The sequence below is a fragment of the Sciurus vulgaris genome (genome assembly GCF_902686455.1).
Source record: "Sciurus vulgaris genome assembly, chromosome: 11".
Lineage (NCBI taxonomy): Eukaryota > Metazoa > Chordata > Mammalia > Rodentia > Sciuridae > Sciurus > Sciurus vulgaris.
The window spans coordinates 50007589-50033876 of NC_136472.1; the positions used below are offsets into that span (position 1 = coordinate 50007589).

Sequence of the window (26288 nt, forward strand, 5' to 3'; positions counted from 1 at the left end):
ACCAATGCTGAGGCTTGCTTTGAACTTGCAATCCTCCTGTCTCAGCCTCCCCAGCCTCTGGGATTACAGGTGTGCACCACTGCATCAGGCTATCGCAGTATTTTACTGACGTGTAATAATTACTATAATACTATATAACATCAAAGTCAGGAAAAAAAGGTATGAAGTATTTTATATTTTCTTTTGTGGAAGATCATATTCACTATGCTTCTTCTCCTTTGATGTTTTAACAATTACAGAAGCAAAAATTTTAGGAGGCATAATGTTATGTTACCCCCATAGACTTAAGAATTTCTCAGAAATTCAAAAGAAAATTGAATATTTCAACAACCTTATTTTTAAAGGACAAACTACTTTCCAGATTTCATGAATATTTTAAGGAGAAAAAATAGTTAAAACACTGATTAGAGGAAATCATGAGAATTTATTATATCTGGAAGTCTAGCAAATATTTTACTAAACTTTGGACTTAAACTATAAGAGTGTAGAAATGTATGGCAATGACAAATTCTGGTATTACAATCCCCTCCCAATATATTATTTAATCCAACAAAATGATCATTGCTCTGGTGACAGAAAAATCACTTAAAAATATTCGGACACTGGAAATGAAATTTGGTATGGAGATAACATAAAATATCTGACATCTAGGGATTTAGATTCCTGTATTCTGACTCTCTTTCTAGGCACCACAGTCATCCTGACTTCTCTATTATTCTTCATGTGTAGTCACCCACTAGATCCCACAAAAACTGTCATAAATAGTTTTCTGACCCATGGTCTCTCCTCTATTCTGTTCCCAACGCTTTGGATAGGATCTTCAATATTCATTGCTGGACAATTTCAATAGCACTTACTTAGCTGACTGCAGTCTTTCTCCCCATCTGGGTTTTCCCATTGCACCCCAAAATTACTCTTTTATCCCAAAGGTAAACCTTAAGAGGAGTTTTTTGTTTGTTTGTTTGTTTGTTTTCAATCAAACCAAATAGAGTATGTTATGGTTTAGATCTGGAATTGTCCCCAGATTGTTTGAAACCACTGTTCCCAAGGCATCAAGGTTCAGAGGAAGGGCTTTCAGGAAAAGACTGAATCATGTGAGATATTACCTCATTTGATGGATTCATCATTTGAATGGACCACTGGGTAGTTATCTGTAGAAAGGTGGAAATGGCTGCAGAAAGTAGGACATTGGAGGGACATGTCCTTGGTGCCCCTCTCTGTGTATGTGTGCTTCCTGGCTACCTTGTGTTGAGCAGCTTTCCTCCACTGTGCCCTTCTGCCATGATTTCTGCTCTATCCCAGGCCCAAATCAATGAAACAGGCAACCATGAACTGAGACCTCTGGAACCTTAAAGCCAAATAAAATTTTCTTCTCTTCAAACTCGTTTTTGTCAGATATTTTGGTCACAACAATGAAAAGTTGACTAACAGTATAATTCACATACAATAAGTACACTTGGTTCAAATGCAGGCCTTCGTTTCATGTAACTACAAGTCCAATTCCAATTATATACACAGCACTTCCATCAACTAAAATGTTTCCTTGTGCCCTTTGTAGTGAACCCTTCCCCAATACCCAGCTCTAGGTAACCACTATTCTGAAGTCAGTCCCAATAGCTGTGCCTTTTAAATAATAATGTTTTTAAATGAAAATGCAGAGTATGTATTTTTCAGTGGTCTGCAATGTTAATGCAACCCCAGGGATGAAAGGAAGATGTGGCATGCATTGTTTCTGTTTATTTCTGAGGGAATATATTCATTGTATGAATGTATGAATGATCATTTGTTTATACATTCATCAGTACATGGATAGCTGAGTTGTTTCCACATTTTTATTATCACTAGTTAAGCTGCCCTGAATATTCACATAGTGATGCTTCTGTGGACATTTGCTTCCTTTTCTCCAGTTCTTCATATGTGAAACTGCTAACACTGAAAGTATGCATTTAAAGAACCTTCACACTGGTTTGTAAAGGTGCAGTACCACAATGTATTCCCACCAGCAGTGTTTGAGATTTCACATGATGCTGCAGCCCCACCAGTGTTTCTTATGAGTCTTTTTGATTTTAGCTGAACTAGTAGTAGGTAAGAAGAGGTATCTCAATAACATTTTAATTTTCATTCCTCCTGTAAACCACAATATTTTGTCACTGAAAATTATTTTGCCTTATTAATGAGTTGTAAGAGTTCCTTAAATACTGTAGATAAAGTCTTCTATTGATGTCTATTATAAAGATTTTCTATCAGTCTATAATTTGTCTTTTGATTTTTGTAATTGTTAAGGAGATAATATTTTCAATTTTGATTAAATCAAACATCATTTTCTTATGCTATTTTTGTATCTTATCTTAATTCTTGCCTAAACCAAAATCATATAGATTTTTCTCTATATTCTTTTGAAAACACTCTCAGTTTTCTGCTGGGCATGGTGTAACACACCTGTAATCCCAGCAGCTCCAGAGGCTGAGGCAGGTTCAAAGCCAGCCTCAACAACTTAGTGAGGTCCTAAGCAACTTAGTGAGACCCTGTCTCAAAATAAAAAAATAAAAAGGCCTAGGAATGTCGCTCTGGTTATGCACCCCAGGGTTCAATCCCTGGGACCAAAAAAAAAAGACTTTGCAGTTTCTGCTTTTAAACTTAGTTCTCCAATCCATTTCAAGTTAATTTAAATCTTCCTATGGTAAAGTATCAAGATTCATGTTTTGGATGCATATGCACATATCCATTTATACCAGCATCATCCCCATTGAATTTTCAGGCACCTTTGTAGAAAATAAATTGATCATAAAGGTATGAGTCTGTCTGGACTCTCCTTTTACTAAAGTTTTATTTGGAAATGATTCAAACACAAAAAAAGTTGGAAGTACAATTCACAGAATGCTTTGATTCTTTCATTGTAAACATTTTGCTACACGTGCATTTTCTCTTTCTCTTTTTGTGGGTGTATGTTGGGGGCTGTGCCATGTTGACCCGCCAGGGCGGCACCTGATCACATTGGCAGCGAGGAGGTTAATTGACATAAGCACACTCAGGTGATTTATTGTCCACGCACACAATGTATGCGCATGTGTTCTTGAGCACTCCTAATTGTGCCTGCTCAAGCGTCTGGCCTAATCTTTGCGTAAGAGGCGTGGCCCTGCTCTCTGCCTCCTGGAAGTGATATAAGCGTAGGGGGAGCAAGATAGCGCGACACACAGAGCAGCAGCTAGTAGAAGAAGACACACAGCGGCAGCTAGTAGGGAAAAGCCGCGGCAGCTAGCAAACACAGCAGCTAGTAAAAAGAAGAACACAGCACCTAGTAGAAGTGGCAAGCAGAAAGACAAGACAGCGGAATGGCAGCTAGGAAGAAGAAGTGGCTAGCTGATAGAAGCATCGAGTAGGGGCAGCGGCGGAAGGCAGATCACAGAGCAGAGAACTGAGATGCATCACTAAAGCACCTTAGGTAGACGTACCCTTAGTTCACAGGATGCAGGACGCACCAGTAAGAAGCAGCAGACCTTAAGTGAGGCGTAGCAAGTCTCTCTTCCTCTAAGCTCTAAGCAAAGTCTGTCCTTCTCTCAAGGTCCCTCTCTCTCTTAAGCAAAGTCTCTCTCTCTGATAAGCAAAGTCTCTCTCTCTCTCTCCTCTCAAAGCAAGTAAACCTCATTTCCTCTATCCTCTATAAACAAGCAAGAAAGCAGTGCACTAAAGAGAAAGATAGAAGTAGCTCAGTTTCCAGTCCACCACCCATAAGACCCGTGCAAGTTGTTGCTGCAGGCGGTGACAAATATCCACGGATTTTGTACCGCAAAGAGCCAGCGACAGGTGTATATGAGTGTGCACACATATAACTTTACCTGAACCATTTGAAAATAAGTTGAATACATTGTCATCCCTTACCACTACATACTTCATTGTCCATTCTTAAGAATGAAGATTCCTTTACACAATCACTGTGACAAATTCTAGGGATAATGGTTCTTTCCTGCAGTTGCTACTTCTGTGATAACACAGTTTTTTTTCTTTTGCCTTTTTGGTTATCTACTAAACACCTTTATACTCAGTTATCAATTACTGACAATAAATTTTTTGCTAAAATTTTAAATTTATTTAAAAATTACTCCATTGTTGAAAATGAAACACACTGAAATTTACTATCTGTGGGAAATGATTCAATTATAGGATGAAAATTTTTATAGTTATCGAATTTAAGACACACACTGTATCCAGTGAAATATCTGAACTTCCTTCCAGTTGTAAAAGGAAATTAGCAGGTGTCAGCAAAGTATTGTAAATACACCAGCAATGATCTGTAACATAATGTGTCCATGGATTCAGGGATGTGAAAACCAACCCTGGGGAATACTTATAGCCCTGCTCACATATGGTAGACAGCTGAATAATGTTAAGTGAATAAGCACATTTTGAATAATGTAAAACATGGAAACCTTCATTCTCACAATTTTGTTTCTTAAAAAATATCCTACCAATATATTCAACAGCAGATGTTTCTGACAACACTGAATGAAACAGGGAAAAATGTGAAACAATCTAATGCTTTTCAACAGAAAAACTCAAATTCCCTATAAAAATGCATAATAAAGCTTTCGCTTTTGCATTTAAAGAGAGAAAGACCTTTGTACATCTACAAAAAAGGATATCAGTGATATATTACTTAGTGGAGAAAAAGAAATTCTCAGTACAATAAAAGAGATAAAAATGCCAAAAGACTGTAACAGACACTTTACCAAAAATTGTTTATGGATAGTTAATGAGTACATCAAAAAATATCATAGGTGAAAAATATATTTATGTATGTTCTCTTATGCAAACACATAAAAATAGAACTAAATAGACATTACAAAGCAAGAGAAATTCCTTCTGTGGAGTTTGCTAGAAATGGAATTTCCACTTAAAACTTTTCACATCTTTATTACTTACTTTTTCTCACAAATAAGCTATTCTGTTACTTAAAAAGTTAAGTGACCTTTATTCAACACTTAAAATCATCATCCAAGAATGAGTTTGAGTAATGACTGACTAACTGGCTATGTGCAAACATCACAGTACAAGCATAAATTATATAAAAAATACTGCCTCTAGTGGCAGAAGGGTCTGTAATCTGATTTTTCCTTTCCTGATATCATAGCAGGTCTCTTAATGGCCTGTGTAATGGAATGCTGTTATCTTTCAACTTGAGAACCATATTCTTCTTGCTCAGTTAATAAAACTGCAGACAGTTGAGGTTATTGAGCAAATGACTTACAGGTCTCTAAGATCAACATTCACACAAAAATCCATTTGTTATCTTCCTCCTATCTTCTAAATTCTTATACCCTACAAGAAAATCTAAACTAATATAAACTGAGAAATAAGTGCTGGTTCCTAGGTTAGCAAATATGTGTCTATTTAATTATCAAGTAATTCCAAGAGAAAGTACTGTTGTTATTTTTCTTCTACAGATGAACCTCTCTTAACTTGAAGATGAATCCAGCCTAGGTAAATTGCAAGGCTTAATATCAACCACCATGTTGATGTTAAATATCACAGATTTTGGCAACAATATTCTGTTCCCAAATGAATTACTTGATAGTGAAAATTATGAGACAAAATGTACTGGATGAAAATGGTAGCAAAATACAATAGCATATTATTCATTGAAAGATACTTACTTAATCAAATCTAAAGGCTGCTCCTTGTAAAAATAGGAAAACCGTGCCCAATTTTGATAAAGGATATACCTTTCATTGACAATATTGGGAGGTTCTGCTGGCTTCCAATATTGGCCCTACAAATATTCGAAAGAGGGAAATAAAAGACAAGAGAAAAGCAAATGAATGTCTTTTTATCTCCAGGAGGCTAGTGGACAAGATTAATGCTCTCTTTTAGTTTTAGATTTATGTTTAACATTCCACTGATATAAAACTAATTACTAAAACCCATCAAAAACCATAATAAGAGCAATTATTTACTAAGTTTTTACCCAGTTATCTAAAAATAGGAGTTAGAATTTGAGGCTTAACCTCTGCTCAAGCTATTCCCTTCACCTAGAATGCCCTGCCTTCTCTATTCAAGTTCTCTTAAGTCTGAGCTTAGAGATTCAATTGCTATGTAGCTGGCTCAGAATTAAGAGATAGGCCAATGCTTTTATTTTACAGATGGAAGAATTATTAAACCCAAAGCAAAGTTAAGTGAATGATCTAAATCACACTGCTATGCCAAGAAAAGATTCTTGTCCTGTTCTCTTTGGTTATCACCAATAACCACTTGCCAACAAATGTACAATATTATTTCAAATTTTAGCATTTAAGAACCTCAGTATTATTTCATATATAAGTTCCCCACCTATTGTTAGATAATAAGTAGCTTTAATAAGATCCCTTCCTGACCTAGCAAATAAAGTACTGAGTATAGAGTAGCTATTTAATACATTCTCTTCTACTATTTGTGTAGATAACTGAACTACTGAAGACCACATTGAATGAACACCTAGTTTAACATTTAGCACATGTAAAAATTGACATGTATAATGTAAAAATTTTGTATTGTATAGATTCCAACTTCTTTCTTTTTCTGTAGCTAACTCTACTGAATTTTGAGAAATAAAATGAAAAAAAAAAAAAAAAGAAAGAAAAAATGTGGCTTATGTGGGAATCTTGTATAAGCGATTCTGTATAGCAAAAAGTGGAAAATCCAGTACCTCAACTTGCATTCAGAAGTGAAGGCAAGAAAAGTACAATTGACAGTAAGTTATAGGTATTTCTAAGGACAAGTCAGTATTTCACTGACAAGTCACTAAATTTCCTATGAGTATGGCTCTGCTAAAAAGTTAGATGTATAGATTAAATTTGCTGGTGAGTGAGGATGTTAGTTTGGCCTTATGACATGACATTGGAAGAAGAGAATTAATGCCCTAACAATGAACATACAAACAGAAAAAATCCCATAAAACAATAAGCCCTTTTGTGAAGAAAGACTGACACAGAATGTGTTGAAGCATATTGATTAATTTACTTTAGATTTCTCTACTTTACAAAATGCCTTTGGCATTTAGAATTCATAATCTCCAAGGAATGTTTCTGCCCTGGAGGAAAAATATTTGTGTCTTGGTGCAGTGTGTTTGTGTGGGGGGGATGGTCATTATAGGAGGGAAGAGGATGGTTGAGGTTTCTAAAACTTGTTAGGTGCAACTGAATTGATATTCTTATTGAAGATACCTGGCATTTTGGAAAATTCTACTCTATCCTTATATAAAACATGAAAATTAACAAACAAATCAGTGTTGAACTGGCCTGGAGTTAATTCTCATACTATCGATTAATAGAGCAAGGCACAGAAGCTTGGGAAAGAGTTTTTTGCTTTGGGATTTTGGAAATTGTTGTAACACCACCACCTTCAGAAAATGGGCAATGATTTATCTACTACTTCTTTCAGTGGAAATATTTGTTTCTTCTATATTGCTGAAGAGTATATTTCATGCAAAGAGCCTATCATCAGAAAGTCTTTAAGTATGGAAGATTAAGGTGGAATAAAAGAAAAGATCCAAGAGATGATCCCAAACTAAATTAAATGCATTCAGCCACATGATTCCTACTGCTAGCAGATGGTGAAATGCGTACACTGACTATCCAAATCAGTAGATTTCCCTCAGAACCCCCAGAAACTAGTTCTTGGTTGCCAGGCTGTTTTCAAGTTTTATTCAATGGGTGCATCATGTAAAAAGTCACTTCATTCTGGAAGCTATGAGACTCAGTATTTTTTGATTTGCCGGTCCCAAAGAAAAATTCTTAATCTCAATTATTAGTCTGAATGTCTTACAGAGTGAAACCTCTAGCATGTAGTGGAGTTAGTACACAAGCTTTATTTCTAGTCACTGCCTAATCTGTGAGCTTGGATTCCTGGTTGTGTTCCAATTACACCTAGCAGAATGTTTCCATGTAATTAAAACCAATTATGTATTTGATTAATGAATATATGAATGCATGTAACTTAAGTCTTTTATGGCTTCAAAACTTTTTGAGAAGACAGGCATGGTAGCGCACGCCTGTAATTCCAGTTACTAAAAAGGCCAAGGACAGAGGATTACTAGATAGAAGCCAGCCTGGTGAACTTAGCCTGTATCACAATAAAATTTTTGAAAAAGGGTTGAGAATGTGGCTCAGTGGTAGAGTATTTGAGCATATGAATGGTCCTGCATTCAATCTCAAGAGCTATAAAAATAAAATAAAAACTTTAAGAGAAAAGACTTGATGGGTTCAGATAGAAATTTCCAAATATTATCTTCTAAAATGTTTTCTAATGTGACTGTTTTCAAAATGGATTTAAAAAAATTCACATGAAAATGTAAATACTTTTTTAAAAATGAACTTCCATTGGAAATCTCAGTGTCAACAGTCATTAACAATGTTTTTCAGCACAGTTGGGGGAGTTCTTAGATTGAGGTCTTCAGGAATTTTCCCATCATGAGAGAGAATTAGGCAAATTATAAGAAAAAGGAAAGCAAGAGGACGGTTCTATCTCACAACAAAACAATCTCCAAATGTGAGAGGAAATGAACCTTGCATTTCAAAGCCAAATCTGTACTTACATCATGGAGTGGGTAGGCAGATGAATAAGTGTTGGAAGTCAGCAGTCTTTCAATCCCAAACCTTTTCTTCCCATCTTCTATGCCAAAAGGACACCGTGAGAGAATATAATATACCTACGAGGTAAATACGAAGAGACTAGCACATTTCAGAACTTTGTACTTTTCACAGTTTTCAATCACAATTTAACAATGTCCATTCTGTCTAAATGTGGACACAGGTTGAGATTACAGAAAGAAGCTTCCCTTGGTTGTTTGGGAGAAAAGACAGGATATGGGGTTGTGAGGCATCTGCAGGTATTTCAGTTCCTGTTTCTAAGAGACCCCCTCTCCTACAGTGAAGGGTATGGGTGGATTGATCATAATGTACTTTGGTACTTTCATCCCAAGTTCCTTTGGGAGTCTTTTGTGCAGAATTCCAAGTATAGTCAAGGTTTCAAGATAGAGTCTTAATATCACCAACAGTTCACTTGGAGAAATACAAAGTAGAATCAATACTTAGTCAAGCTCTTTTGGATATTTCTTCACTTAATCACTGTGATTATTTATGCTGGACCTTTACTTGATATTATCTTGAGATGAATTTATTGACTCAAGATTATCATATCTCTATAACTTTGTGATCACTTACATCTATATATAAGTTTTTTCCTGTTTAGAACTTGGGTTTTGGTTTTCCCTGCTCTTGTATCTCTATCAATTCAATTTCATCTGCTTTTTGTCTTCAGGAACTTTTCATAATTTCTGCTTCAATGATTGTTTGATTTGATCCCTCAACACTATTTTAAATACATTTCCCACCCCTTTCTTTTACATTTCATCATTCAAGAACTTGCTGATTAGAATGATGATTGTCCTTGAATCATCATTATCTAATCTGCCATGTATGTCAAGGGAAGTTTAATATTCCATCTTAGTAAAGAAATCATAATTTATGTAAAGTAGTTTGCATTTTAACCAACAGTATGATAAAACTCTTTTATATACTTTGGATTATTTCCTTAGGAAATAGTCATCAAAATAAGAAGTTTGTCTTGAGTGAAAAATTTTGCTTTACCAGATATTAAGATATATTACAAAGCTATGGTAATAATTATAGTACTGTCAAACAAAATCAAATCTGGACTTAAGCTAAGAAAAGATATTATCAAAAGATTATTGCACGAGAGAGATGGGAACTATGACAATAGAAAGAATATTTTAACCATGAAATCCTCAAACATTTGTAAGACCAGGCAGAACACACTTTGGTTCTATTAGGATATATCCTAATAGAAATGTGAGACTAAGGGAGCATCACAGGTCAAGGTTCTGGTTCCTGTGAGGATGAAAAGTTTAAAGTTCCTTCATGTCAACTAACAGGGTCTTTGTTCTGAGGGATCAATGGTGACAAACAGTTAAACTAACCCTTTATGAAACAAAGACTGAGAATCTGGAAGGAGAGTGTCAGCTTTTGTTACTACAATGTAATAATAAAAGGGATAAATGGTGAGGTTAAGCCAAATTCTAAAAGAACTGAATTTTCCCTGGTCCCAGAAGGGAAATGCCCCCACTTCCCTTCTCCCTTCCTTTGTGATGAATGTAAATCCTTTTAAAGCCAATAGGCCTCTCTGCAGTTTTACAAGCTAGCAGTGTCTTTCATAAGTTTTCTTGGAACTATTTTAAATGTAAACAGCAACAGAACTGACATATTATCTCTGAGTCTCTGTGGAGTTTAGCCTGGACACCTGACTCCAAACTATACCACTTGACAAAGAGATAGAGTTTCATTTTTTCTTTTCATAAAGGCAATTCGCTAGCATAATTTGACACTTCAATTTCCAGGTAAATTTAGGATAAAGTGTTGGATAAATGGTGCTGTGTAATCAAACTGATGAGGTGGTAGAGGTATCTCTGGGTATCATCTCCCCCAATGATTACATGGGGAAGAGTGGTTCTTTACAGTGAGCTTGTTCCCAGAAAGAAAAGCATAGGGGATTTCTTTAACTGTCCCTGCTTCCCAAGGCTACACAATGCTGGTAAATTCATTTTCAGTATTGAGACAAAAATAGATACAAAGATGAAAGAAACAGATTAGGGTCCAAAAGTAACCTATGCATTTGTAGTGTGAAAGAAATATGAAAGTTGTCAGAATCAAAATGGAGTCACTATGTCACCCTAACAACAAACTCCAAATAAAACTGGGAGGTTATATATAGGAAGGATCCTTCTGCATGTTTGCCTGATACTGCCACAAAAGGCTATCAGAATCATTTCTCTTTAGAAACTTGCCCTTGCCTCAATCTCTTTGATTACACTTGTGTTTAGAATGGCATGCATATTCCCAAATAAATATCTTATTCTTTGGAGAAGGTCTCTCTGATTATTTAATCTAGGTTGACAGTGGATAATTTGAGTCATGACAAAGGAAGCACTACAAAATAGTAAGAAAAGTTGACTGTTTTCAATAATTGCTACAAGTTAGCTAACCATATATAATGGGGAAAACCAATTTCCATTTTCTACCATGCACAAAAAATTAATTCTAGGTAGAGTGTGTTTCTCAATGAAAAGTGAAATAATATAGGCATGCCTCAGAGATATTGCATAATAAAGAGCAGACCACTGCAATAAAGCAAGTTATACAGATTTTACAGTTTCCCAGTGCATATGAAAGTATCTTTATAGTATACTATAGTCTATTAATTATGCAATACCAGTATCTCCAAAAAAGCAATGTCTATACCTTAATTAAAACACTTTATTTTTAAAATATGTGAATAACCATATGTGCCTTCAGTTGAGACATAATCTCTTTCCTGGTGGAGGTAAGGGCATATTTCTAAAGAGAAAAATGTAGGAGATTACTTAAGATATTTTGAAACAATAATCCCTGGCCACCATAATTAATATCAAAAGTGGCATCTGTCTGAAGTTGAACACACAGTTGCTGGGCAGGCGATTCCCTTGTAGAAGTACTTTTTGTGTAAGGAAGTGGTGGCCTTTCTGCATGTTTGTGATTCTGTGACTTTTTTAATATTAATCTTCCAAATGACTTGCATAACAAAGCAAGAATAGTAGTCATCCCTTCTAAAGGAGGGGAATGTAATTTAATGTTTAGTTACTCTGTACTGACACTGTTTACATGGATCAAGAAGACATAAAGAAATAGTAACATTTCTATGCCTGATAAAGCTCCTATTTCATTCTTGTGTGTTCACTTTTAATGGGACAAGTATTACTAGATTACAGTTTTCAGAGGTTTTGCATATTTTCCTTCAATTGATTCTTATTATAACACACTGTCACTGTTTCAAGAAGTTATCTTATTTAGAAAATAGCTGAATTATGACTTAAAACCAGGCCACGTGATTCCATGTCTCATGCTCTTTACTCCCTTAGTGGTTGCCTCTTTAAGTTTTTGTTGCTAATTTTTAATATTGTTAATGAAAAGGGAGAAACCTTTCAGTTTGTGAATTCATGTTTTCATACCAAAATCCTCAGAATTACATTTTAATATTCCTGTCAATTAAATTTTAAAATATTTACTTAGGAACTAGGAATAAAATGGAATCAAGCTTTTCCTCTCCTTAGAAAAAGAGAGCCATCACCTCAAGGGTACAAGGGTCTTGAGGTTTTTAGAAACCAGATGATTGAACTAATATACAACAATGTATAAGGGCAACACGAAACCTGAAATTTTCTTCCAAAGGATAATATCTAATATTTGTTGAGCATTTGGCATGTGCCATGAACTGTTCAAACCTTTTCATATCTTAGTTCCTTTAATTTTTAGGGTAACCTATGAAGTGGATACTGTTCTAATCTAAACACAAAGAAATGGTGGCACAGAACTTTGGATACTTTAGGAGAGAGGTCTTTAATGGGAAACATAAAAGATCTTCATACTACAAATGGAGAGGAAATACTGATTTAAAAGGCTGAAAGTATGTGAACATTTAAAGCCTTAAGTTGGGGGAGAAAATTCTGAGATTTCTCAAATTCTATATATACATAAAGAAATCGAAACATTCAAATTTAACTTGAAATGATCAATATTCTTTGCACTGAATTTATAAAACCAAACTTGAAGATTATAAGAGCAATTTACAAAGAGCTTATAAAATCAAAGTTCTCTGACTCTCAGTTAAGGGTTTTTCCAGGATGGATGCTTTTGCTATTGTATCCACAGTGTCAATGACTCTTTTAAACAATAATTTGAGAGGCATAGAGGATAACAGGTTTAAGTGAGCCAAACAGATTTTCCAACCTGCCCAACACCACCAAATGTTTAAGCTCTACACACATAGTATTTTATATGCACATATATAGAAGCACACATAGATACACGTGCCATAATTGTAGAGATGTGCAAGGTCTTCTCTACCTACAATTCTGTTTCTTGACGAGGATGGAAAGAAGGTTGCTTCATCTTCAATGAGGAAGAGCTCCTGCCGATGTCTGCTGAATTGGGCAGTGAAATATTCAGGACGAGGAAACCTCACTTCCTGTGGGAGCTTCACAGGCCCAAGCATATAACGTAAAGGGTTGTTCTCAGGTCGGGGAATATCACTTTCCTTAATAGGCATTTTGATTCCCAACACTTCAGCATAAGTAACTAGTACCTCCCAAGGTGCATGGATCTTGACAAAATAAGTTCTTCCATCTTCTGAGTCCTGAATAAAATAAAGGCAAAATCAGTAAGCTCACTGATTATTTGTTATTGAGTGATTAAAGAAACAAAACTTAAAAAAAAAAAAAAAACTCAAAAATGTCAAAGCATTTATAATTTACTGAAAAACCATAGCAAAATTAAAAAAAATAAATTCTGAAAACAGATATAAAATTTTTATACATGTATAAATGTTATATATGTATATGTATATATACATATGTATTATATATATGCACATGTGAGAAAGAAAGAGACACACAGTGAAATGTTTTTAAAAATATATTTCAGGGTCAATCAACACACAGCCCTAAATACACAGTCATATATGGTTATGAACAATCTCTGAAAAACAATTTTTGGGGGCACTTTACCACTAAGCCACATCCCTAGCCCTTTCTATTTTTTATCTGGCACAGAGTCTCATTAAGTTACTTAGGGCTTTGCTAAATTGCTGAAGCTGGCTTTGAACTTGTGATTCTTAGGCTCAGCCTCCCTAGTCACTGGGATTACAGGAGTGTGCCATGTACTCAGCTGAAATGGCTAGCTATAAGCTCAGAATTTTGCTTAGGTTATATAAAGGATATATACAAACTATAAGATGGTCTCACTTTTCTTATCCAGCTTTTGTATAAAGCCTACTTGAAGAGGAAGAACTAATAAAGGTTCATCATATAGCAGAATAAGTTATAGATTTGTGGTATAATATACATTTTTAGTTAGTAAAAGTAGGGAAGAAATAAGAACTAGAGAATATTAAATTTAGAAAGCATTAGAAATATATATAGACAGGGTAGGATCCTAAATATATCTTTAAAAACAATTTTGAAAGTTATTTCAGCGAAATGGTTAAAGACAGAGATTAAAAATTAAAGAACTTGGTATATTCATGAACAGAGCATCTTGACTTAAATAGTACGTTATGCTGTAAGACAGTCAGGTTAACTACTTAGGATACCAGATTATAGGCAATTTTCAAAATAAGAATGAAACTAAGACCATGTCTTCACTTCTTTTGTATCCTGAATAGCTATTACATATGCTCATTTTTAAAGTGTTCCAGTGGTCTTTTAAAATTCTAGAGGGCATTCAAACATTTTTTTTCCCCAGAATTGAGAAAGTAATTCTACGTCTAGTTGTAGGAACATATGATTTTGTAAACCAAATGGTTACCCATTCTCTGAATTCAACAAAAATGATAATAAAGCTAATACGACCACCATGTGATGAATCATAAAATACTATTTTAAACATTAAATCACATGACTATATGCTGACTTCTGAGTCTTTCTAATACAACTTAGGAGTTCAAAAGATTGACACTGTTACTACTACTAATCTAATCTGCTTACTTATGTAAACAATCTTCCTTTACACTACTGACCTGTAAGACCATAGACCCTACCATGCCCAGTACAGATATCTGATACATAGTGATCTAAACACAAAACTATCCACTTGAAGGCTAGAATAGGAGAAAACAACACTTAAAACGTAAGATTCTTATATAAATTATCAATTAAATTTACCCTTTTGTCTTCCACTTCCAACTCAAGACCCGTTTTTCTCAGATTTAGTTCAAACTCTTTTCTTCTTTCCTATAGCAAAACAAATAAATGAGTACTTTGTTTTATAGGCAGACTCAATACACAAAGGCTGTGCCTCCAGATGTTCTTGTTCCTTTCAGGTTTGCCTATAAAATATTCAATGTAATACCCCCATCTTAATGTCATGTGTTGCCTTGTACCTGTACCATAATTAACAGCAAACACAAAATACAATACGTGAAAGAATTATCTAAGAAATATGCGGGACCTCTATTTGAAGAGCTGTACAAAACTTTACTGAATAACACAAAAGTTTAAAAAGCCCTCACAGAGAGACATATCATATTCCTAGTTGGAAAGACTCAATATTACAAAGGTGAGTGCTCTTGAAATAAATTACGAATTTAATCAAATTATAACACACAATATGTTCACGACTTTTTAATCTTAAAGAACAGAATGGCTTCTTCACTTAGAAAAAAAGTGCAGCTAAATTTTACTATAGTTCATTATTATAAATGAACATTACTGTGGGGTTTAAAACCATGTATCGATGGTCCAAATTTTTTGGCCTTAATTATGATTTAAGTGAGAAGAATTTAAGAGTGAAAAAATTTATAAAAAGCTTTACTAGGATATTCTAGGACATGTCTACCTTGAGGTTTCTATAAACTTTTCAAAGAATAACAGGTAATTTAATATGATATTCTTCCACACTTTCTATGTTGATGGACTAGGCCTGTGATAACACTGCAAGTTCTCCTTTCTCAGATAAATTTTCATCATTTCTGCTTTGCAAAGTAAGGCATATGCAAACTTCCAGAAAATCAAAAATCAGGTAGGGGGATTCAAAATATTGCTTTCAGTATTGAGAAGGTGAATAATTCTTCTAATTGCAGGAACACTTTGTAAATCACATGGTTAATCATTCCCTGAGTTCAACAAACCTTGTAACACAGCTCATACAATCATTATCCGACAAATCATAAAACATTATTTTAAACACCAAATCACTTTGCAGGAGTTCAAAAAACATTGATACTGTTACAATAACACTTTCAATAAATCTACTTGCTTATCTGACCAACTTTCCTTTACTGTAAAACACATAACATGAAAAAAGAATATAATCCAAGCTGAACCACCTCATCCTAAGATTAATTTTTATTTATGCATGAATATAGAAAATATCAATCTCATTAATCAATACATTTATGACATGCTTACTTTTTAAATAACTGTCAAATTTTGCAATATACTCATTTTCAATTAAGCACTAATACAATTATGAAAGAATTCAAATCAAAAGGTTTAAGACTTAGAATGTTATAAAGACAGTAAAGAAATTTCAATTAATATATATACATTGTTTCTTGTAGCAAAGTAATGATTAACTGAATAATAAAAAAGACTGAAGAATAAAATATGCATATAAGCATAAAATTATGTGGGGAAGTAGAATGGACATTTTAGGTGAAGAAAAAAATAAATGGTACAAAATTTTAGCTGTTAAAGTGTTTCTTCATATTTAAAAAAAAATGAATGATGGTTGATATTGAATTTCCACAGTATTTTCTTACAGTGGAAACACACTGAAAAAGTAATTGAACTGGGGCATTTACAACATATTTTAAGTTAGATCCTTTTCAATAATTGAAGGGTATACTGAGTAAGTAGAGAGGGAGAAGACTTGTAGATGGATCTGCCTTTGGAGGAAGTAGAGGAATCGAACTGTTGAGTTTCAGATGTCTATGAGACCTCTAAATAAAGATGCAGAACAGTCATAGAGTTGGGTATTATTGGGAGAGAATTCTGAACAGGAAAAGGAAACTCTGGATTTGGTACAAATACAGTTTTAAAACTAGGAGACAACATAATATCATTAGAGAAATCAGTGGAAGTTAAGAAAAAAAGGTAAGGATTAAAAACTATGCCTTGAGGCACCACAAGAGTAAGGGTTTAAGCAGAAGAAAAGATTGAGAAGGAACATTTAGTGAAAGAAGGGAAAAATACAAATGTGTTCTCTGAAGCCAAATGAAGAACATACACAAGAAAGGGTATGATCAAGTATGTCAAATTTTAATAGGTCCAGTATGATGAGGGCTGAGACTTCAACACTGGCTCTATGTGGAGATGAGCAGAGTGGTTGGGGTGAGGCCCTGAAAGGAACAGGTTTAATAAGATTGGGCAAAAAGGAATTTGAGAACTGGAGAGTAATTGGTAAGGAAACTTGGATCAAGAAAGTTTTTGTCTTGCTTTTGCTTGCTGTTTTCTCAAAGTAGAAGTTAACTGCTTATTTTTTAAGGAACTAATTCAGGAAAAAAACACAAGATCTCATTTTGGAGAGAGAGGAAAGAACTGCAGGAACGGTACTATTAATTAGGTATAAAGAAAAGAGTTTATATAACAGACAGGTAACTACTATCCAGCCTGCAGGAATGGCAAGATCATCTTTGGCATGTGGGAACTTGGCTTTCTGGAGGTTTCTCTTCAACACCAGAACTGATAAGAGTGGCTCACTTTGCCACTAGTAGTTTATGCTAAACTCCTACTTTTATTCTAGGAGTAAGGGATTTGGACATGCCCTAGGCAAAACATGAGGAGGTGACCATCTCACAATTAAAGCCTAGGGCACTGAGTCTCTAATGATCTTGCCCAGTACACAACACTTTATATGTGTTACCATATATTGTTACTGGAGAAGCATGTCCTGAGGACTCCTGTAGGCTTGTTCCTGCTTTCTCTTGAACATTATTCCATGAACCTTTTCTCTTTGCTGCTTTTGCTTTGCATGAACATGACTGTATGCTAAGTCCTTTGAGTCTTTCTAATGATCGAAAAACCTAAGGGTGGTCATGGTGACTTCTGAATAGTAGGTGAGAAGAAATAAACTACAGGGCACATGGAAAGGTTGGCTTTAGATAGAAGGATAAGTAGTTCTTCTATGATAACAGGAAGGTAGGCAGACTGTATAGATGGTAATGCTAGGGGATGGAGAGATGTGATGACAGAAACTTACAGAATTTCTCTTCTTGCCAGTTTTCTCAGCAAAGTATAAAAGTGTGATTAGCTTAGATTGAAATGGAGAAGGAGGTAGTAAAGGTATGAGAAAAAAGAATAGGTTCTTAAGCAGAAGAGTGGGGGACAATAGAATAAAGAAGTCAGATATGATTGCCAGAGAGCAGTAAGGGCCAACTAGTGGTCCATGGGCACCTTATAAAGTGAAATCTAAGTTGTACAGTTTTCTTTCTGCATGGGTGTAGGCATGAAAGTGAAGAGCGGGATTTAATTAAGGTTGCTTTGTTAACTGAGTATGCTTGAAAGAGGAGCAAGGGACTTGGTGTCATATATAATAGAGTGATCACAGTTGTTGACCATCAGAATTAAGCTAGAAAAAGATCAGAAAGAGGGGGATAAAGAAGAGTAAAAAGGTGGAAAAATAATTATATTTCATCTAGTCCTGGTGGGATTGAAAGAGAAGTGTATAGGAAAGATCTGAAGAGTTGGTTAAAAAGTTTGGCCCATGAAATATAATTAAAAAGAGCTACAGTTATCAGCAATGGCAACTTTCAGGGAAGTGAATAAGAGAGTAATGGATCATTGGAGAAGGGACTTCAAGTAACAGAAGGGTTAGAGGGCCAAAATAATCCTCCATGCATGCACTGAGATCAAAAGTGATTGAAAAAAGTAAGAGTACTGGTGGAAATACTGACAGTGAGCAGGAGCTAAAATTGTAGAAAAATAAAAGGGAAGAACCAGAGTCCAAAAGAATGACAACAGCAGTACAGGGCACTAGTCAATCTGATGAGATTCACAACTCAGGAATTTCAGGGACAAGGGAGGGAGAATACAGTGTAATTAACAAGACAAAAGATATTTTACCATATCTCCAGGGAAAGTAAGGAAAACTGCCTGCACTTAAGAGGACTGCTAGGGGAAGCAGAACACCCCAATGAAGAGTGAAAAGAACATTCAGAGAAAAAATGAAAAAGACAATGGTATATAAATTTCAGAGACCTGCTGGACCAGAAACCAGGAAAGAGTAAAAGAAAGGACTGGATAGTCACATGCTCTTGTGGGTATGTATAATAGCTCTAGTTTTATGGTTTTCACTTTTATTTGTATGATATTTACTTTCTAAGTATGTAAATAAATGTGAGTGTATACAAATACATCCATATATATATATATATATGTATATATACATGTTTATCACACATTATATAGCAATGAACAAGACAAAGTACTTGGCCTTAAAAATCTAATTTATGGTATCAGAGGCAGTAAACAGTAAAAATAAAAATGAATAAATAACTTAGAATATGATAGGTGTTACAACAAAAATAACAGGGTGTGGAATAGAGCACAACATGAAGATTATTTCAGATCAGATGGATTAGTCATACATTTTTAAAATGAAAAATTCATATAAAAAGTAAATATTATTTTCAAAAACAAACCTCATATTTTAAATGTCACATTTAATATCTAATAAAGAACTCAAAAAACTCTACACCAAGAATGCAAATAATCCAATCGACAAATGGGCTAAGGAAATGAATAGACACTTCACAGAAGAAGATCTACAAGCAATCAACAAACATATGGAAAAATGTTCAACATCTCTAGTAATATGAGAAATGCAAATCAAAACCACCCTAAGATTCCATCTCACCCCAATTAGAATGGTGATTATCAAGAATACAAGCAACAACAGGTGTTGGCGAGGATGTGGGGAGAAAGGTACACTCACACATTGCTGGTGGGGCTGCAAATTAGTGCAGCCACTCTGGAAAGCAGTGTGGAGATTCCTTAGAAAACTTGGAATGGAACCACCGTTTGACCCAGCTATCCCACTCCTTGGCCTATACCCAAAGGACTTAAAATCAGCACACTACAGAGATACAGCCACATCAATGTTCATAGCTGCTCAATTCATAATAGCCAGATTGTCCTAGATGTCCTTCAATTGATGAATGGATAAAGAAACTGTGGTATATATATATACAATGGAATATTACTCAGCCATAAAGAATGATAAAATTATGGCATTTGCAGGCAAATGGATGAAATTGGAGAATATCATGCTAAGTGAGATAAGCCAATCTCAAAAAACCAAAGGTTGAATGATATCGCTAATAAGTGGATGAGGACACATAATGGGGGGAGGTAGGGGTTAGTGTTAGGGTTAGAGTTAGGGTTAGGGAGGGGGGCAAGAATGGAAGAAGGAAGGTCTGTATAGGGAAAAGAGGGGTGGGAGGGGTGGGGGGAAGGGAAAAAATAACAATGAATCAAACAACAATACCCTATGTAAATTTACATAAATGGCATGCCTTTACGCCATGTACAAACAGAGAAACAACATGTATCCCATTTGTTTACAATAAAAAAAAATCTAAAGGTGAGCTATGTAAAAAATCTATCATTTGAAAGAAGATAAAGAAGTAGTCTCAAAATACGCCCAAAATAAAATTGACTTAAATACCCATTTGTAGGCTACTAATTTTGCAGTCTTCTCACTAAGTGTCAGCTTTCAAGAAAACTTCAGAGCACTTTCACATTTGCAATATAATTCAAGGTGAACACCTATGTAAAAATACAGAATGTGCATCTTTTTCTTCCTGTTTCTCTAAGATAAGCACTTACCGCCTTTAAGTCTGAATCTTTCTTTATGTCATCAACGTAGGAAAGCACAAAATCAATTTGCCTAATTCCATCACGGAAGAAGACAGAATCTTTACTTTGTTCTCTTTTTTGAAACTGCAGGAGACATAAATGACATATTCAAAATTATTGTTTATTCTCAAATAGCAAAAGCTATAGAGGACATTATTTAAAATTTGATTCCCACCTTATTTTATTTGACCTTGGAATGGCATGTCAGGACAAGTAACCAGAGTTCTCATTAGCAGAAGAGGATGCTTATTTTACGAAGTGAAATTTCATAGAGGTGTTAAATAATAAAAACTCAGGAGGAAGTTAAGAAATCCACACAAAACAATGCTTCAATTGTATAAAATTATAAAATGAACATATGTATACATTAATCCCAAAATGCACATTCAGAGAGTTTTGTTATATTTATTAAACACAGCAATTAGTTCATTAGATAACCCATGATTACACACTTCTTTCAGGATGTGATTAATAGTTACAGATTTTTTCATATAATTATCACTTTCTATTTCAACCTTTGAAATGTTAGAATAAAATCAAGGCACAATTAAAAATTAGAAAGCTGGTAGCTTGCTAGCTGGTCTCACTGTAAGTAAGTTCTCATGCAAATCTCTTCTACCATTGATCTTGGGTGAGTCACAATCAATCTTCTGTTTAAATTTGTGGAATTATTTCACTATTATAATCAAACTTACAAGTTTAGGTTTCATATGTTGTATAGTTCATTCATTCCTTTCCTTTCAAAACAACAAAAAAGTACTAGAGAGCTTATAAAAAAGAGATTTCATGTTTGACTTATTTGGTCTTTACAATTCACATGTAATATGTAATACTTGATACTTTTAATATTTCACCTGTAATATTTAGAATTATTCAAATAGATAATGCAGTGAATGCCAATGTAATCATTTTCCACTGGCTTAAGCAAACTTGTGAATGGGGAACTAGATGTCTGTATTTCACAAGTGGTGGTTTTATTAGTTTGAGTTTCTTTTATGGTACTCTGTGCTCTTTTATTCTCCCAAGTCAGGCCAGATGAGTCTCCCATATAAAGGAATGAGTGTAGATTAGTTATGATCAAGTCAGACAAAAATTTCGTGTTTTATCTGTGGTATATGAACAGAATTACTGTACATAATGAGTGAACAGCTGATGTGTCCCAGAAAGAACAAATTTCCAATGCACCGGAGGAAATTAATGAAAAAAATGAACAAAAACATCCACCGAAAAATCTAGGGAGTACAGAGATTAAGAATCAAAATGTAGAAACTCAAAAGTTACGTCTGAGTTTTTGGCACACCATGTGAAGAATTGAATAATCAGTTACTCTTTCCTATAAGAAAATAAAATAACCAGAGAAAACTCAAACTGCTATATGTTATGTGGTATACCTTGATTATAAATCAGTCAAAAAGGAAAAGAATGGAAAATAAAACAAAAATCATTGGCACTCTTACAAATCATCATAATATTAGCCTATCTTATGAAATTCCCACAAGTTTATGAAAGCTAAATGGTAGAAAAAACTAAACCAAGTATGATGTAAGTACAAAATTAGAGAGGAAAAAAAAAAAAAAAAAAAAAAAACCACTCCTCTTTCTCTGATTCTGTGACAGCCATATTTTATATGTTAGGTTTGTTAAATGACTAATATTTTTACAAGTGATCATATTGTTTAGACCAGTTAAATCTAAGTTCACAAAGAACAGGAAAATCCAAACTTCTTTCATAGTGCAACCCTGATTATAAACTATAACATTTTTTTTAATATAGAAAAAAAATCACTGGTATCTTTGCAATCACCATTAGGCACATGTTTTAATATTGTTAACAAAACTTATTAAAGCTTACTGGGTTCTTGATAATAGCCATGCTAATTGAGGTAAGATGAAATCTTAAGAGTTGTTTTAATTTGCATTTCTCAAATTACCAGGGATGTTGAACACTTTTTCATATATTTATTAATCACCTGTATATCTTCTTCTGAAAAGTGTCTGTCTTGTTCCTTTGTCCATTTATTGATTGGGTTCTTTGTATTTTTGGTGTAAAGTTTTGTAAGTTCTTCGTAAATTTCGGAGATTAGTGCTCTATCTGAAATGCATGTGGAAAAGATTTTCTCCTACTCTGTAGGCTCTCTTTTCGCATTATTGATTGTATCCTTTGCTGAGTAAAAGCTTTTTAGTTTGAATCCACCCCATTTATTGATTCTTGCTTTGATTTCTTGCCATATCAATGTTTACAGCAGCTCAATTCACTATAGCTAGATTGTGGAACCAACCTAGATGCCCTTCGACAGATGAATGGATAAAGAAATTGTGGTATATATACACAATGAAATATTATTCAACCATAAAGAAGAATAATATTATGGCATTTGCACATAAATGGATGGGAGAGGAGAATATCATGCTAAGTGAAATAAGCCAATCCCAAAAAACCAAATGCTGAATGTTTTCCCTGATAAGTGGATGATGATATATAACGGGCGTGGGGGATGGGGTTAAGAGAAGAATGGAGGAAATTTGGATTACTTACAGGGAAATGAGAGCAGGGAGTGGGTGGGGTATGAAAGATGGCAGAATGACACAGACAGTATTATCCTATGTACATTTATGATTACACGAATGGTATATCTTGTACAAGCATAGAAATGAAAACATGTACCCCATTTGTGTACAATGAATCAAAATGCAGTCTGTAAAAGTAAAATAATAATTTTAAAAAAGCTTACTGGGGCAGAAAAATGCATAATTTTGTTACACAGAATACTTTTAAAACACAGAATACTTTTTTTTATTAAAAATCATAAATTTACATAGGGCAATGTTGTTTAATTCATTGTTACTTTTCTTCCCTTCCCCCCCTACCCCTCCCACCCCTTTTTTCCCTCTATATAGTCCTTCCTTCCTCCATTCTTACCACCCTCCTTATCCGTAACCCTAAACCTAACCCTAACCCTAACGCTAACCCCTCCTACCCCCCATTATATGTCCTCATCCGCTTATCAGCGAGATCATTCATCCTTTAGTTTTTTGAGATTGGCTTATCTCACTTAGCATGATATCCTCCAATTTCATCCATTTTGCCTGCAAATGCCATAATTTTATCATTCTTCATGGCAGAGTAATATTCCATTGTATATATATGCCACAGTTTACAGAATACTTTTGAAAATCATGTTTTTGTTTTGCTCAAAATGTAACACAAAGACCATATTTTACAATACATGCATGTTAGTGTTTATATTTGATCTGTTCTGAGAAATGCCAATTTATAATTAAGCAAACATCTGAGTGACTTCTCTTTGAATAATGGGGTTATTCTGAGATTCATAACCTATATTCCTGATAGGAGTTAATAAACCCCTGAACTATGTGAAGTCTATTTGCATTAATGTGTGTGTGTGTGTGTGTTTATACATTTTTAGGAAGAGGGTACACAGATCTCTTTATAACCAACAACGATTAAGAATCACCATTCTTAAATGTCAATTTCCAGAGAAGTAGAAATTGGCAACAAAACCCCCCATATTAATAGTATTCATTGGAAGAAACTGATCCAGGCTATTATTAAGCCATCCAGAGCATAAGCCAACAACATTCAGCACGATTTTACCATAAGACGCCGCCTCAGGAACAAATTGAATCGCTTTGCAGGCTGTGAAGCAACCAATAGGGAGTTAGCAAACCCTACTCAGAATTAAACAGTTTAAAAAACAGATAATCAGTATGAAACACACTCAGTGTGATCACTCTGTGTGTGTGATATTTAAAGCTGAAGGATAGAAAAAGTTAACAAGTAATAAAGAAGAAAAAATGGGAAAGAATAATAAAAAAATTTACTTCAAAGTAAATTTCCCTAAATTTTTTATAATGTAAATTCGGATGGAAAATATTTGTGAAATTATGGAAGAAAGAGAGGCATAATGAATTAAAACATGGGACTAATGGAAATACAAAGCAAAATAGATATTCTTTACATATGCCTCTATATATCAGAAAAAGAAAGCAAAATTGCCACCATTGTATATTCTGGGAAGACATAAAATGTATAAAGTTTACCCAGGGCTTATTTCTTAAATATTTCATGACTTTCTAACACACTGAAAAAAGAAAATCATTCAATTATTGAAACACTGAATTGTCTCCTAGTTTCTATTGTCATGGCTAAAATACTAATATGTAAAATACCAAGGAAATGTCTTTAAAATATCTGATATTTGAAAGATATTTGAAAGAAAACAAAAGCAATAGCACAAAAAAGTCCATACTGTGCATACTTTATTGCATCATGAAAGAATAAATAATCCAGCAAAATTACCAATGAAGGGGCTCAGTTCTTGACATAACAAGTTTTGCATCAACTATTCTCTTTCTGGAACAGACTGAGGAGGCCTAAGCAACTGGTGATTGTTGGGGTAGAAATTCCTGTTCTGTAATAAGCCATTTCTATATGTGAAAAATGAGAAAACAAAATGAAAAGTCTAACTGCCAAACAGGAAAATGGAAAACATATACAAACAGAGTGGTAAAGCAAAATAAATTAAAATGATATTTTGATGTTGAAAAAAATTAGTATCTCACTCACATAGAGAGAAATACAGATCTAAACTAAACTAAGGATACTGAAAAAACGGAAATAGTTCTGAAGAGGCTACTGAATGGGCAAAGATCTAAAGGAATGATGGTCCAGTTGACCAAGCTGTGGGGAGACAGGCACTCTCACACATTCATTAGACCGATGAGGTGGAATTTAGCAATATAGGGAAGGACTACATGTGTCTTTGTTTTCTAATAGAGAAATCCCATGTAGAAGGAGATACTGGCCAAAGTTGCTTAAAACTAACTCCCAGGGGTATTCATCATTGCCATATTTATGACAGCCTTGGAAGAATTAGACCAAATAAAAATAAATGGTTACTAAGAGGCCAAAGAAGGAAGAAACTTTGTCTGAAAATGCTTTATTTCTCAGTTTCAACCTGAGATAGATTTACCTTCAAGCCAATAATGTCTAAACCTCAGGGTACTTTTCTTGCACCTGCCCCTTCTGGGGATTTAGGAAAGACCCTAGCAATATATTCTCATGGTAAAATAATTTTCAATTGGTTTCTCTTAAGGAGAAAAATCCAAATTTTTTAAGATTTAGGCATCACTACACCTTATTTAATCTATGGTCTTCAACTTTGGAATCATGTGAATGCTTTACATGATCAAAATAAAAAATAAATAAATACCAAACCAATAAAATTTCAATTATTTTAATTTGATCATCCCCACATCCTCATTCAGAATACTAAAGTTAGTTCCCTGGTGAAAAACAAACCATCATCTATGCTGAAACTATTTTCCCACCTTCCAAAATGGCATTTGTTATTAGCAAAGAGTGAAAAATTAAGAGGTCTACTGACCTTTTAATTGGTATTCAAATTTAATTTTTAAATGAATTGTTTTTCTTCATAATTATTATTTGGCATCTCTTTATAAACAAGAAGAATGATGTAATGGAAAAAAATCCAAAGTAGGTCTCAGAAACTTAGCCCCAATCAGGCATGTTAGCACACACCTGTAATCCCAGTGGCTCAGGAGGCCGAGACAGGAGGATTGTGAGTTCAAAGCCAGCCTCAGCAACTGAGTGAATCCCTAAGAAACTTAGCAAGACATTGTCTCTAAGTAAAATATTTTTAAAAGGCTGGGGATGTGGCTCAGTGGCTAAGCGCACCTAGGTTCAATCCCTAGTAACAGAAAGAAAAAAGGAAAAAAAAAAAAAAAAGAAAAAAAGAAAAAAAATTCTTAGCTCTAGTCTAGGATCTATTGTTTAACCATCCATACTAATGGTTTTGATCAAGTCGTCA

General features: G+C 34.3%; 1 protein-coding gene across 6 annotated transcripts in view; it reads right to left on the reverse strand.

The window, feature by feature from the left end:
• The window catches only part of ANO5 (anoctamin 5), an 89090-nt gene that overhangs the window by 41948 nt on the left and 20854 nt on the right, over positions 1-26288 (reverse strand). For 4 of the 6 annotated variants that reach the window (XM_079101825.1, XM_079101824.1, XM_079101828.1 and 1 more), the window contains 5 exons: positions 20408-20521; positions 14744-14812; positions 12934-13218; positions 8567-8680; positions 5652-5767 (listed from right to left, as the gene is read on the reverse strand). In XM_079101825.1, the coding sequence (XP_078957951.1) occupies positions 5652-5767; positions 8567-8680; positions 12934-13218; positions 14744-14812; positions 20408-20521 (698 nt within the window). Of the gene's footprint in view, positions 1-5651; positions 5768-8566; positions 8681-12933; positions 13219-14743; positions 14813-20407; positions 20522-24052; positions 24095-26288 lie in introns of all 6 variants that reach the window. The other 2 variants (XM_079101823.1, XM_079101826.1) reach the window with 1 other exon arrangement.